The 15,487-nt window shown below is 50.8% G+C and overlaps 1 protein-coding gene across 1 annotated transcript; it reads left to right on the top strand.

Moving 5' to 3' along the window:
• Positions 1–224: 224 nt before the first annotated feature.
• On the top strand, positions 225–4,632 carry LOC309452900 (uncharacterized protein). The gene is made up of 3 exons (XM_082077559.1): positions 225–509; positions 1,904–2,234; positions 4,551–4,632. The coding sequence occupies exons 1-3, from the start codon at positions 437–439 to the stop codon at positions 4,615–4,617; spliced, it is 471 nt and encodes a 156-aa protein (XP_081933685.1). The 5' UTR covers positions 225–436; the 3' UTR covers positions 4,618–4,632.
• Positions 4,633–15,487: the final 10,855 nt, after the last annotated feature.

Genomic DNA, 15,487 nt, shown 5'->3' with positions numbered 1-15,487 from the left:
GTCTGAAAGCTTAACAAAGAAACATTTGTAAAGGGAACCGTGGCAAACTGGGCAGGTACCTGAGAGGCGGCGGGAGGCATTGCCTGTGGATTTATTCCTGCGTGTTGAGTCTGGCCGCTCTAGGAAGGGGAGGGGAGAAGACGAGAAGGAGGAAGCGGGACTGCGGAACCAGTAGCCAAACCCGCGCTCCCCCACCCTGACCCCTCCTGTTCCGAGGAGGCGCCGCTCCCAGCCAGGGCGGGTTCCCCGGGCTGCGGCGGGGCCGCCCGGCCGGGTCTGCGGGCGGCAGCCGGACACTCTGGCTTCTGTCCCAAGGTCACCCCGCTGAGCGACAGCGGCACAAGCCCGGAGGGGCTGCGGGAGGGGCGGCTCCCGGTCACCCCCCCGCCCCGTCCCGGTGCCTCATGGCGGAGCTGCCTCCGCTCCGGCCCCGCCGATGCTGCCCGTGCTCTTCCTCCTCCTCCTCCTCGCCTGCCCCGGCAGCTCGGCGGCCGGGCTGGGGATCACAGGCAAGTCTCTGCTCACCGGGGGACAGGGGGGTCCCTGGGTCCCCCCGGGACCGCATGCCGGGTGGGTGGTCGTTCACGCTCCGGGGGTGTCCGTGGATGTAGCACCGCGCGGTTTGGGGTGTTTTGCTGACTTAGGAGCTGCCGAGTTGTCAGTTGCAGCAAGGGCAGCCGTAGCTCAGCAGCGGGGCTGCATCTCGCCGAGCTTCTCCCCCGGCTTTAGGGGTGCAGGACCCTTTTTCCTGACTCGTTTTTGAAGAAGGGAAGGCAAGTCCTGGACTTGGGCACTCCTCAGCCCCATCTTTTCCCCGGAGAAGAACTTTTCAATGAGGATCGGGAAGAGGCTCACTGGCTTTCCCGTTTCTTAATGCCATTTTTTGGCAGTGATCCGATGGGAAAGTGCTTGTTTGTGGGGAGGGCTCCTTGAGCTCAGATTTGTGCCTTTGGTAGAGGGGGAGGGAGGAAAAGGACTCCTGAGTGGGATCGGGGAGTTGTCCCCAGGTTCAAGCTGCTGGCGCTGTGCAGATACACCAGCTGAACGTTTAAGGCAAAGAACTGCATTTTTCGGGTGAGAGATACAAAGGGAACTCATATGCAAATGTTCGGACTTTCTGCTTTTCCATGTTGTTGCTTAAATCCAGAAATAATGAAGCCCCAGCGCCGCTGTTTGCAGAGCTGCTGAGCCAGGGCGGGTGTTGCGGTGCAGGGGGGTGACTGGGGCTGGGCCCCCCGTGCCCAGCCAGCTGCTTGATCACCACCCTCTTTGGCAGGACAGGGAAGAGAGACCATAATGAAGGCTTGTGGGTCAACATAAGGGCAGGGAGATCACTCAGCAATTACTGTCATGGGCAAAACAGACTTCACTCGGGGAGAAATTAGTTTAATTTATTTCTAGTCGAATCACAGTATGGAAATGGGATTCTAAAACCACCTTCTCCTCACTACTCCTTTTCCCCGGGCTCAACTTCATTCCCAAATTCTCCACCTGTGGATGGATGTCTGCTCCCCTGTGGACCTCCATGGGCTGCAAGAGCATCTCCTCCCATTCCTTTTTCAAATGGTCTTGGTGTCTGCAGGGCTGTTTCGCATATTCTCACTCCTCTCTTCCAGTGGCTGTCGTACAACAGTTTTCCCCCCTTATTAAATATGTTATCCCAGAGGCACTACCCCTGTTGCCAATGGGCTCAATCTTGGCCAGCAGCAGGCCCGTCTTGGAGCCAGCTGGCATTGGCTCTGTTGGACATGGGGGAAATCTCTGGCATCTTCTCGCAGACGCCACCCCTGCAGCCCTCTGGCTGCTAAAACCTTACCAAGCAAACCCAATACATACAACTGCCTCCCAGGTGCATGGAGTTGACTCTCAGCGGCTGCAGAGTAACATCTGATTTCTTTTTCAGCCCGCACACTTTCTCCATGCTACTCTGCTGACCTCAGGCCAGCATCACAGAGACTCGTCTCGGCTGTGGGCTGCACTGTGCTTTTGACAGTACCACCAGTGAACGCCAGCGAAGTTGTCTTCTGGGAATACAAAACCGGCTCGCAGGAAGGAGTCATCATCAATTATGCTTTTGATAGACCTGCCAACGTGTCTCGTCCCTATGAGAATCGCACATGGTTCAATGAAACGGATTTCTCGCTGCAGATCGTGCTGCAGCAGGGAGATGACCAGCTGTACCGGTTCAGGTCCGAGTTGGAGGCCACAGACTGGTTCCAGCTGACAAAAATTAGGTAATTCTGTCCAGCACAATCCATCATCTTTATCTTTCCACCTCTTTCTGGCATTAATAATGACTAGATAAAACCCATCAGGACAGATACTGAGTGTGATAAATGACCAAGACTCCGATAATTTGCCAAACAAGAGTCTGGTTTATTTAATAGGTGAATTAAACACATACACCTTAAGTTTCTGATCGACCTCTTTTATTTCCTTGGCTAGCCCTTCTCGCACTCTGAGTCCATGGTTGGTTGACACTAGGGGTCTTCTCTCACTCTGATTGGTGGTTGAAGAGTTCCTTCTTCCTCAGTGCAGACTCCAGGTTGTTACTGAGGGGTCTTTTCTACCGAGTTCCCCCCCCGCTTCCCCCGTGGCAGCAATCTCGGGGAAGGCCACCTTCTCCTTCACGTCACTCCCTCCCACCTTTCCTATCCACATGTGCATATGGTACAAAACAAGTTCCACAACTTTTTACAGAAAACTTAACTATCTTTTCATTTTCTTAAGAGCCCATGCCTTATTTGGTTATATCTGTAAACAACAGCACGAATCACAGCTGCATTTCTCACAATTCCCCCTTTTTCTTTTTTATCCCCTTGATTCGTGCTTTGGCCTCAAGGTTAGCTAGCACCTCCCTAGTGGCGGCTAGGTCCAATTTTGTGTTCTCTTTTAAAATCATTAATTTATACCCTGTTCCTTTTGTTGCCATTTCAGGATCTATAGGCATGGCTGAGATTTGCATGCCTTGGACTACTGAATGTATTAACCAAATAAAGCACGGGTTCATACATGGCATGAACAGTAAACCTAGAAATGCACATAGTATCATGAACCCTATTTTCTTCTACCAGGCTCCCCCAAATAAGTTATCCCACCAGTGGCTAGGAAGTATAGAATTCCATTTCTGTACTGGTACGTGTGCAACTCGTTTTATCTCTTCTGCTATTTTCATTATGGCTTCCCCATTATCATCTGTTTCCAAACAACACTTAGAAGTATTTCATTTCCCAAAACCCCCCCTCTTCAGCTAAAAGATAATCTAAGGCTACCCAATTTTGGTACACTGCGGCTCTGGTTTGAGACCATTGTCTCGCTATGAGATTCAGTGCCTCAGCTGTGCGGTTGCTTGTTATTTCAATCACTGCTTGCAACCGAATAATTCAGTTTAGCATATATATTGGGGTATGGTATCCCCAGCTTCCATCTTGGGCCCAGGTGGCTGGATCCATACTAGCAATCCTTCTGGGCTTACACTCTCTCCTCTCCAAGGCCACTGTTCTGCCATTTGACACCCCCCACATATCCATCATAAGGTGACATTTAATTCCCGGGCTATCTTTTCCATAAGATCTATAAACAGGTTTTTCCCTACTGTTGGTAATTGTAATTCCTTGTCTTTTTGCCTTATTTCTTCATACCAATCACTGCTTTTCTGTACCAATTTCTGCTTCTCTTGCTCTCTTTTTAATTCCTGAGTGGCACTCTTAACTAACTCCTCCTTATACTGATCTTGCACTCCCCCTCTATCTGAATAGCCCCACATACCAGCTTGTGTAAAACGGATATTCTGTTCTCCCCTGGGGCAGGAGACAGAGCCTACACCGAGTCCACCTTTCCCTGGGTTAGTTGCTACCCATAATTTCTGCCCTTGGATTTCATAGTTCTCCAATTTTGTTCTATCTTAACATCCAGAATTAGTATGAGTGTGATAATTTAGAACATATTGGGTTAGTCCTCCTATTCTCACGCGCTCGTCGCACTTGGTACAGGGATTAGCCAGGCTAGTTGGGAACAATAAGTCACCACTCCTAGCAAGAGGATCAGGTCCAGGTTTCTACACCCTCTGCCTCTCCGGCCGACCAGGTTGCAGCCGGCAGCCGAGTTTGTCATCTTCTCAGCAGCAAGGGTGGTGTCCCCATCTTTCCTATTTCTGCTGTTAGCGTGGTGACTTTTTATCACTTCCCAGCTCTTGGCCTTCACTTCCCAGGAGTTGCTGCGTAGCTGGATTTATTTAGTGCTGACCTACATACTTCACAACCCAAGCAATTGCAGAGATATAATACATCGCAGGTCCTGAATATCAAGGAACAACCTTGGAAATTCACTCATAGTCCATCTGGTACGAAAACATAGCTTTTTGTTATATTTATATGTTTAACTTCAGTAATTGGTTTCCTGAAGGTTTTTCTTTCCAAATCATAATTCGTAGCTTCATCAAGTACTCTTTTTGCCAACCCAACAGCACCAGCCTCTACCTGAGTTAAACAGAGCAGAGAATGAAAATCAGCAATTCCTATTATGTGTTTTGAGTAATTTATTTCTGATAGTTACAGGAGGAAAGAGCAGCCCAAGAGGGCAGGATGGTGGAACGGCCGCTCTGAGCGGCCCCAGTGAGCACAGCAGGCAACGTGTTCTGGGTCATGGTCACCAGCCGGATTTCAAGGTGTTGTGGTTTAACTTGAGCCAGCAATATAACAGCGACAGCCGCTCAGTCACTGCCCCACGATCCCCAAATAGGGGAGAGAATCAAAAGGGAAGAGAGAAACTTGTATGGACATAAACACAGTTTAATAAAATAACAAAACAGCACTAGTATACTGCTATTACTAATATCTATAAAATGGGAATAGAATAGAAAATGGAAGACATTTGATGCAATTCCTCACAACTCCATCTGCACCGAGCAGCCGGTCCCAGGAAGCAGCACCTGGTCCCAACAGCCGATCCCGGAGACAAGAGGGAAAAAGGCAGAAAGGCCCAGAGGCCTCTGCAAAATGGCAGTATGGCAAAAGGCTGGAATAAAGAAACTCCCAAACAGAACTGCCCTGAACAGGTCTCTGTCCTGGCTCTGAGAAAAACCCCAGCCCGAAGATCCTGACTTTCCTTAAATACACAGCATGACGCTAATGGAATATTCTCATGGACCAGTCTGGGTGTCAGTCAAGCTCTGCCCCATCCATCCCCCCTTCCCAGCTCCTCACACCCGTGGGCAGAGCTCAGACCTTGGCTCTCAGACACCAACAACTAAAAATTTTAACTCTGTCCCGGGTGTTCCTCTTGTTCTCAAACTAAATCCAAACAACGACGGTGCCAGCTCTGAAAAAGAAAGGCTTCTAACTGCATGGAGAAAATTGACTCACTTTCCAGGCGTCTCACCTGCACAAACCAGATTCTAAAGGCTGATGCGCTTCCCCGGGCACAAACCAGCCATGTAGCCCAAGCATGAAAACTCTGCCCCATTACTGCCATGGCTGTTACCTGAAAATGATTCACCTGTGCTGCTGGTGCTCAAGGGGGACAGAACACAGAAGAGCATCCACCACCTCTGACTATTTCTTGGAGCTTAATCCGGCAACAACCACAATTCTCAGCTGCCCAGTGCTTTACATGGAAACGCAAATGCAACAGGCAGTGCTAGAATCTGGATCACAGACATTTGGGGTTTTTTTGAGCTTGCTTTCACAAGCAGAGCAGAATTGGCTCCAACTCAAGTGGTATCTGCCCTGTTCAGCTAAACATCTAGTTTGAGTTAACCAGGGGCACAGGAATTCCTTTGACTCACTTTCTGCAGAGCAGAGAGACTCAAATGAAATGACATGTGAAAAGAGCCTTGAAAAGCTTCCTAGACCAGTGTGTGCCTGGAGCCCCCCGTGCTCTGCCTTGGCCTACACCACGTCGGTCCCTGGATGAGGAGGAAAAGCCTTGTGACCTTTTGCATACGGCCCAAACAAAATAACAACTACCTGAGACACTTGTACTGAGTAACCCTAAAATACAAATCTCTTTCCATGAGAATGGTTTTTATGCTGTACGTACACAAGCTGGATATGACTAAATACTTTAAAGCACCATCAGCCACTCCCTGTAATCTGCCTTTAAATCTGCTTTAAATATGAAAAGTCTTTACCTTTGCAGACCGAGTCAGGACAATGATCTGAAAACCAAAGATGCTGTGTATCTAGTCAAGCTCTGTCAGGGTGGTGTGGGGAGGACGTGACTGTGAGCGACTATGTGTACGTGGGGACAGGAACAGTGGGGCACAAAAGGTGCTAAGGAGCCATCAACTGCCCTGTTGAAGGCTCCGGATCATGGGGGGATGTGCAACTGCCACAGTGGGGCATTGTGACGTCACTGGTGATGTCACAAAGGGCCCTGCCCAGGCACCCCTATAAAAGCGGGGCCAGCTTGCAGAGCTGCATCCTCTGGCAGGACAGGGCGGCGGCCAGCCCACCATGGCCCGGTACCGGCGAAGCAGGAGCCGCCGCCGCAGCCGCAGCCAGAGCCGCCGCCGCGGCCGCCGCCGCTACCGGAGCCGCTCTCGCCGCCGCTATGGGCAGAGCCGACGCCGGCGGTACAGGAGGAGCCGCCGCCGGCGGGGGACACGGCGCCGCCGCCGCTGAGCCGACCCCAGCACTGGCGTCTGCGGAACAGGCAGAGCCTTGGCCAGCACCACCGCCACACCAGTGCACCACCACGGCTCCACCAATAAAGCTGGAATGATGGCACAAGGTGTCCGTGTGTCTCTGATGTCCCTGTGGGCCAGTTGTGTGTCCCATGGGTGTGTGTCTGTGCTGGGCACATATATCCCATGGCTGGCGTGTCCAGGGCAAGCACACGTTTCCCTGCTCCTGTACTGGGTCTGACTCGTCTCAATGACCCAGCCCATCTCTGTGTCCTAGGCCATTTACGTCCCAGCCTATCTCTATGTCCCAGCCCACCTCCTTGTCCCAGTCCATCTCCACATCCCACCACATCTCCACGTCCCAGCCAGTGTCTGTGTCCCCAGCCTATCTCCATTTCCCTGCCCACCTCTAAGTCCCAGGTCATCTCCAGGCCGCCTGGAAAATTTTCCCACAAGGAAAGAGTGGGTGGCCCTGTGGCATCCCCAGGGATTTTGGGCTATGAATTTGCTAAGGTGTGAGGTACTCTTGGCTTTTGCCTTTGCATGAAGTTCTCCCAGTTCCATGTGCCTACCAGGCAGAATCCCAGACAAATGCAGAAGTGGATGGAGATCAAGTCAGAGGTTATTGAGGAAAGCTCAACCCTTAATAGTCCATTGGACCAGATGGGAGGAATCCAGGGATGTTGAGAGACCAGGCTGATGTCATAGCAGGGCTTCTCTGATGCATTTTGGAAGGTCATCATGACTGGAGAAAGCAAATCTTGCATACATCTAAAAAGACTCAAAAACTGGTCAGGGGAATTCCAGGCTGCAGTGGCAGAGGCCAGGGGCTGCGTGGCTGGGCAGCAGCCCTGTGGAAGTGGCTCTGGTAGTCCCTGAGTTCCACTAGGGAAAGCATGAACCAGCAGCAAAGGTGGCCAACAGCCTCCTGGGCCATAAGAGCAGGAGCACAGCCAGAAGAAGTGATTCTCCCCCTCTGCTCAGCACCTTTTACACTATATCCAGAATACTTCACCAGATCTAGACCCTGGGCAGTGACAGTGAGACATTGGCAAAGAGGAGCCAGTGCACTGGAGGGCCAAGAAGATGGCAATCCTTCCATTGTCCTTCAAGTGTTTTTGTGATTTCCCCAAGAATATCAGTATCTACAACAACAGAAAAAGCATTAAATTGCCCGGTATAAATATCTGCAGCAAAGAGATCTGCATTTGTGGTAGCCATTTTGGGCAATGGCAATAAATGACTATTTGCTATATAAAGCATAACACCCCATCCACAAGTACATATCTAACATGGCTCAGACAAAAGGCAGGCTTGAAAAGTCACCCTTTGTGTCCCCAGGTGGCATGGACACTGCTGGTTTCATTCTCCAGAGCAGCAGAGGTTGGATCCCCTTCCAAGGATGAACTCCCTGCAAGGAAAGCAGAGCCTGGTTCTGTCCTGGTTTTGGTAAAAACAAGTTTCTCTTTTGGTGAATTTTGCCTGTCAGCTAAAGCATCATATTAACTGCATTTTCCTGGAGAACCAGACACACGTTTTGGTAAACCTAGCAATGGAATGCAAACTTATTGATAAGCATGGATGGACATCTGGCGAGAGGGACAACGAGAAACCGGTGACCAAGAAACTGACCAACTGTGTATAACATTCCATTCACGTGAAGAGTTCCAATAAAAGTGGGAGATCACGAGGATCTCGCCCCTTTTTGCCTTTTTGCCTTTTCCCTTCTGCTTATGGCCGACATTAGGAGAGGACCTTGCTAGTCGTCCCTGCGAACTGAGGCCTAGTGAGAGACTGAATCCAGCTCCAGTTGGCTGCAGAGTCTAATCCAGGACTTTGGTTGCCGACTCTGCAGTTGCTGAGACATTCAAGATTGCTTTTGTCTATTTTGTATTATTTTCTCTATTCTTATTAGTAGCATTAGTAAAACATTTTTAATTTTTCCAACTCTCTTCTCTCTGTCCTTCTTTCCCTCCCGATCGCCTGTCCTGAGTGGGAAGGGGGGAGAGGGAGGGGCAAAAAGAGGGAAGTGGGGGGTGGAGAGGGGGTTAACAATACATCTGCTGGGGTTTTATTGTCACCCCGCAATCTTAACCCTCGACAGATTCTTACTGGCAATTCACTCAGCATCTGTTTTGATTTATTTGGTGTTTTTCTGTGACCACATTTTCTGCACAGAAGATCATAAACAGAGAACCACTGCAGAAGACATGGTCACAAGGGCCCTGTTATGGCCAAGAAAGCTCATCATGAGTGCTGGAGGGAGCCAGGAAGACGGTTAATAAGCATTGGAATGATCCAGGAACCTCAAAGACTCCTCTGAAGAGTGGCCTTGAGCAGCTGTGACTGGTCATATGGAGGTCTGGGAAAGAGAATCGGGGTGGATCAGTGAGAAACAAGCTGATGGCTGTTGGTTCCTTACAACCATTTTCCATTTCTGAGTCTGGAAACTGAAAGCAGTCGATTTCTTCAGGTGGACAAGTAGGAGAAGGAGGTTTCACATAGGAACATGGCAGGAAGCAAAGTCCCTCCTGTGCAAATGAGGGCTGATTCTTGTGTGCCCACCTCAGCCTAGGAGATGGGGAATGCCCACTGCTGGGCGTGTCTGTGCTCAACCATGCCCCAGGAGCTGAACCTGCCCTTTTCCCCTTCATCACTCCTCACACTTGGGTGGACCTCAGGAAACATCCGTGGCCTGGAGGATGCACAAACCTCCTGAGTGAGGTCCCATTACTGCAGGGGAAGAGGGAAGTGTTTGTGCTCCACATGGGAGTACAAAGAGAAAAGGCTGTGTGTGTGGCAATAAGTGTGTTAAAGTTAGGAAGAAGCCCTTAAATAGCATGGGTAAGGTGGGGTCATGCTGAATTGAATTAGGCTGCTTTTTTTTATTTGAGGCAGCAGAAGGTGGTGGGTGTGTAATTCAGTGCTGGGCTATGGAGTGAAGATTCAAGGAATTCTGGAGGCTAGGACAGCTTGGATGTCAGGGGAGCAGTAGCAGGGCTTTGGAAGAAGCGGTTGCCCAGAGAAGTTGCGGATTCCCCATCACTGGATTTGTTCAAGGCCTGGGGATGCAAATCCCCTCAGGTACAATGGAGCTCATCGCTGACGCTGAACTACGGCAGAAAAGGAGGAGTCTCAGGACATCACCTGTCTCAACCGCAGCCATCGAGAGGGATGAGGATGAACTTGTCTGCGCCTGCTTTGTCTCTCCATCACAGAGCGTGGCGAGCAGTGAGGGCAGCCACAGGTCTGGCAAGAGAGGTTGTGGTGTGTCTTGGTTTTGGTAAAAACAAGACCAGTTTCTCTTTTAGTGATTTTTTCCTTTCAGCTAAATTCTTCTAATGCCTTCTAGGTAACCGCACTTTTCTGAATTTTCGCCTGCATGTTTTTCAGATGCTGTACTCTGAAAGCTGATAAGATGACCAGTGGAATGCTGAAGAAGCTCACGTTTAGATTTATTACTATGGTAACCAAGGTTAACTGATAACGAGACATAATTGCAAGGGGGAGCGTACAGAACAGGTGACTAAAACTGACCAACTGCATATCCCGTCCCATAATCGTCATGCCTCCTATAAAAGAGGGAGATCATGAGGGTCTCACTATCTTCGACCATGGCCAGCATCTAGAGAGGAACCTGACTGTCTGCCTGAGATCTTAGGCCTCCATCCAGACCCTGCATCCTTGAACCCAGTATCTGGTTTTAGTGTGAAGTCCCGTCCATGACTTCGGGTGCCTGCCCTGCAGCTGCTGGAGCCACGCCAGCTCCTAGCTCTGCTGCCACTGGAGTGGCGTCAGCTCCGTATGGACATTCAAGATTGAGTTTTGTATATTTTGTATCATTTTCTCTATTTATTAGTAGCATTAGTAAAGCTTTTTAAAACCTTTCCAACTTAAAAGACTCTCTTCCTTCTTCCTTCCTTATCATCTTTTCCATCAGGAGAGGGAGGGGGAGGGATTAACAGAGAGCATCTGTCATGGTTTATTGTTGCCTTGACATGGTGTCAGCAGCCAGGTGACCCTGGGGACAGCCTGGGATCGTCATGGAAACGCACTATGACATCGGGAGGTCCACATCGTCCTCTGCAGGGCTCTGCTGGACAGGTTCCAGGCGCTCTGCCTCTGCTGCCGCCTCCGTGTCTGTGCAGCTGGGCAAGCCAGACCCCTCCTGGGGACCTGCAGGGGTGTCCTGGAGGTGCTCCTGGAACAAGGGGTTGATCCAGATGCTGGGGATGAAGATGTCTCCGCCTTCGCACCCCTCTTTGTTGTTCTCATCCTCCACATCCATGCGCTGGGCCAGGTCCTGCTGTTCCTCCGGTTCCTGGCCAGCTCCCATGATCTCAGCCACAGCCCTGCGCAAGCTCTCCTTGAAGATGCGCTGGGCTGTGTCCCACAGAGCTGCGTCGTAGGCTGTGGGGCCCTGTGGGGCAGGTGCTGGGCACTCTGCCTCTGCTGCTGCCTCGGTGTTGGTGCTGCGAGGCCAGCCAGACCCCTCCTGGGGACCTTCACGGTGGTCCTGGACGCGCTCCCGCACCGAGGTGGTGACCGAGGTGCTCTGGATGCTGTGCTGGCCCAGGCTGTGTCTGACCTCCGAGCAGGAGGAGGAGCAGGACACAGGGGATGGAGGTGGCAGTCCCGGCACTGCAGCAGCTGCTTGCGGCCCCGTCCAACCACCGGCCTTTCCCTCCTGCCCTGTCCCGTCCCTCCCCTGTGGCCTGTGGAGCAAGGGGGGAAGCCCCAAGGGCTGGGAGTGGGCGTTCGCCTCCTCGTCGATGGGCATCTTGGGTCTCGTCTACCAAAGAGCTGCAACGGGCACCCAGGGGAGATGCTGCCTCCTGAGAAGCTGCTGCTCCTGAGAAGCTGCTCTCCTGGGAGTGAGCACCCCAGGGCTCTCGCTCCTTAAATACCCCCACGGTCAGGGCGGGGACCCCCGTGTCACAATGGCCTCTGGCTATGACAACCCCATGTAACAATGGCCTCTGGTTATGACGAGGTGCCCGAGGTGCCCACATCACAGAGCCCGGCGGTCGCCACGGAGACACCCACCTGCGGGCCCGGCTGGGACTGCCTGTGCGCGGCGTGGGGCAGCCCCTGCTTGAAGGAGGAGGGAGCAGAGAATGGCGAGGGAAGCTGTCCCCAGCACACAGGACCCCGTCCCCCAGAGCTTTGCTCAGATGCTGCTGCCTGCTCCGCTGCACCTGCAAGAATCCGCATTCAGAGCTTGTTTGCGGTACAAACCAAGGGCCACTCTACAGCCTCACCACACTGATACTTTGTTTTCAGCACGATCGTCATGAGTTTTCTTAAGTAGGTATGAGCCTCCTTTCAAGAAGAAGGCTGAAGCCACATCCACAAAACCACACAGTCCGTTTTCAGCAATAGAATCTACCGTTTCCCCCTTTAGTGACAACCAGGGTTCTCCCAAGGTGCGCTTTTACAGTACTTGTGAGCTGTTCACTGACTCACTTGCTAAAGGAGGTGGCCTCATCCAACTCCCAGTTTCATCCTGCCAGCTCTCCAATGCATTGCCTCTGCCACCTTCCTTCTACCGGGCCCAAAGTGCATTTTACTGCCTGGTTAGGGAGATGCACGTGCCACCGGTCCCAAAGCATCACTCTGGAGACCCATCATAGCTGGCCATTTCCTCTCAGCTGCTGCACCAGCCAAACCTTTCTGGAACAGCAAACTCTCAGAATCTGCTCCAGGTCTGTAAGAGTCAGTCCAAAACCAGGATCTGCCTGAACATCGCCATCCAGAACAGACTGACAGTGACTTAGACAGAGGCCTGAGGAGAAGCATTGTGTTGCACAGGGGTCTCCAGCCGGGAAGGCTACTGCTAACAATGGCTGCTGCGTGGAGTTTGCCTGCTGCTTCAGCCAAGCTAGCCCCCACCTCCTAAAAGGGATTGTTAGATGGGTCTCTCTGACCCAGGGATGATCGCTGCCGTCCAGAAGATGGATTCTTACCTGCAGCCTCAGTCACACCTTGTCCCTCACCCGCTCCCTCGAACAAAGGACAACAAAAAAGAGCATGCCCAGAAGCTGGCCAAGGGTCCTGAGGTCACCCAATGGACCAGAGAGATAGCCCTGAGTGCAGGCCACGCAGGCGCAGACAAGCGCTGGCAAGAGAGGCAAAGACTTTTCGAGCCTGCACAGTTAAGCCCGGATTGAGAACCAAAGGTGGAGATTGGCCTGAAACAATGGGAGCGAGGGGGGGTGAAGAAGTATAAAGATGGTTCCTGACTGGACGTCATTGAGATCTCCCCACCAGAGGATCCCAAACCACCATGGAGGACCGGCAGGACTCCACGGGACTGGACCCCAGAGGGACGGACACCTTTGGAACTCATCTGCTGGTAAACCAGTGCTCATTCCCCTCTTTTCCTTCTTCTTTCCCTGTTTCTTTTTCCTTTCCTGTTTTCTTAGTCTCTCGCCATCGCGTGCCGCTTTACAGGCAAAATAATAAAGTAACACTGTTTGATTGCATTCTAAGCCCTTGGCGTTTCAGATGCCTTAATTTTGTGCCTCGAGAAGAACGTAAATGAACCATCACGAGTCCATCGCTGAGTGGACCCTAACAAGGTCCTTGCAAGCTCTCAATCTCCTTTTGCTCCCCTAGCACACTTCTTCCCCCCTCCATGCAGTTTGGTTTCAGCCTAGGGAGCAGACAAATCCTTGGAAAAAGTAGGCATTCTTTTCATGTCCTATGTCAGCACAGGAAAAGAAGAAAATCCCAAAGTCTCAACGTCTACACCACCCTAAGTGGAAGGCCAACGTGTCCCCACCATCCCCCAGCATGATGTGCCACTAGTTCATACACGACTCAGTGATTTTGGGAGAGGTAGAAGAAAGCATGCACCAAAAATTAGAAAAAAAGTCTGAAAGCTTAAGACGAAACAGCACTTCTAAAGAAGGAGATGATTGGAAGCCGCTCTGACCTGCACTGCTAACGACTTGTCCTGTTGTTTTTTAAAACAAGTTACTCTTTTAGTGAATTTGCCTGTCAGCTAAAGCTTTCATACTAGCTGCATTTTCCTGGAGCACCAGACACATGTTTTGGTAAATATAGCAATGGAATGCAAACTTATTGATAAGCACGGATGGACATCTCGCAAGAGTGGCGACGAGAAACCGGTGACCAAGAAACTGACCAACTGTGTATAACATTCCATTCACATGAATACTTCATAAAAAAGTGGGAAATCACGAGGATCTCGCCCCTTTTTTTGCCTTTTCCCTTCTGCTTATGACCGACATTAGGAGAGGACCTTGCAAGTCGTCCCTGCGAACTGAGGCCAGTGAAAGACTGAATCCAGCTCCGGTTGGCTGCAGAGTCCAGTCCAGGACATCAGGTGCCGGCTCTGCAGTTGCTGAGACTTTCAAGATTGGTTTTGTATATTTTCAATTATTTTCTCTATTCTTATTAGTAGCATTAGTAAAACATTGTTCATTTTTCCAACTCTCTTCTCCCTGTCCTTCTTTCCCTCCCGATCGCCTGTGCTGAGTGGGAAAAGTGGAGAGGGAGGGGCACAAGGGGGAAGTGCGTGGGGGAGAGGAGTTTAACATTACATCTGCCAGGGTTTTACTGTCACCCCGCAATCTTAACCCTCGACACAACTAAAGCACAACCAACCTACAAGTTTCTTGCAAGTCTCGTCCCAACGCACACAGAGCATCTCCATCTCTTTTTCATCATTTTAAATGGGCAGATGGATTTTTCCACAAGAATATCCCCAATCTAAGCAAGACTCACTGTTCAGCACACCAGTCCTGCACTGACCTTGCCGCCAATAGGCATCCTGTAGAAGATGTTCCATACTACGATTCCTGCCACGACTTTATCCCTGAGGTAGAAAATGGCACCATCGCCATGCCCTTCTCTTTGCTTTGGAACTTGAGGCACTGGGGGAAAACTTGGAGGAATGTCAATTTCTGATGCTTCTGCTTCAGTCTCTTGATCGAAGGGACCTTGTCCCTCTAGCAAAGAGATGTCCAAACATCCAGTGCAGAAGAGAAGCAGCAGCTCTTTGCCGGTGATGTTGAGAGCGGACTAAAGAGCAGGGCCCTGGAAGAGACGGAGGTGTTGTTCTTTTCTTTGCATCCAGCAAACGTTTCAATAAGACGAGAACGAAACCATCCTGACATGAAGCACAGCGCTGGCCATTCCCGACTTCCATCGCCAAAAGCAAAAGGCAGAACAGCCTGCTTCTTTAAGGCAGCATAGACAAAATAAAGACGCTTGGAACCACAGCAGCTCTTCTGTGCAAAACCTGATCATTTGATTGCTATGGAGGAAATTCAGCCTCCCTGGGAAAAGAAGTTTGAATTTTGGGAAATGAGTTACCCAAGGCCTTCTTGGAGGAACGTTACGTTTGAATCCCATTGGACTATCCAAACCAGCCTTTAAAGCTTGGTGTAGGAAAGAAGCAAACAGATTGATGTCTCCTGGAGCTCTGCAGCGTGATCAGACCAACTCTCTGGGCACTATCCAGCGAGACACGTAAACCTTCATGCACGGACACAGCTCCCGAGCACGACTCCAGCCCTCCCGGATTGCTCCCTTGCACTTTTCAGCATGGCTTTTGCTGTTAATTTAGAAAGAACTCCTCCTGTTGGCAAATTACTGTTGGTAAACTACTGTCAACAAGTCCAATGGCTTAGTAGCCTACATTGGGACCCAGATTGCTCCTAGGGAGGAAGCGTTGATTTCAGAGAGAACATATAATACAGATTCAAGAGAAGTACACATTGCTGTGTCAACACCTTGAACTGGGCACCTGCTGAATTGGAGCTGGGAGGCTTAGAGGAGTCAACGCAGCTGTGATTTGGGGCCCAGCAAGTCCCGTGTGCCAAAAGTCTTCCA

The sequence above is a fragment of the Streptopelia decaocto genome (assembly GCF_964273445.1).
Source record: "Streptopelia decaocto genome assembly, contig: HAP1_SCAFFOLD_97, whole genome shotgun sequence".
Lineage (NCBI taxonomy): Eukaryota > Metazoa > Chordata > Aves > Columbiformes > Columbidae > Streptopelia > Streptopelia decaocto.
The sequence above is the reverse complement of the archived record's forward strand: the minus strand, read 5'-3'. Positions and strand labels throughout refer to the sequence as shown.

Bases quoted from the DNA above. Each gene is read 5' to 3' on its own strand.
- LOC309452900 (XM_082077559.1), top strand. From the start codon at position 437: ATGCTGCCCGTGCTCTTCCTCCTCCTCCTCCTCGCCTGCCCCGGCAGC. The intron at 510-1,903 runs GCAAGTCTCTGC...TTTCTTTTTCAG, and splicing joins GGCCGGGCTGGGGATCACAG to CCCGCACACTTTCTCCATGC. The intron at 2,235-4,550 runs GTAATTCTGTCC...TATTTCTGATAG, and splicing joins TTCCAGCTGACAAAAATTAG to TTACAGGAGGAAAGAGCAGC.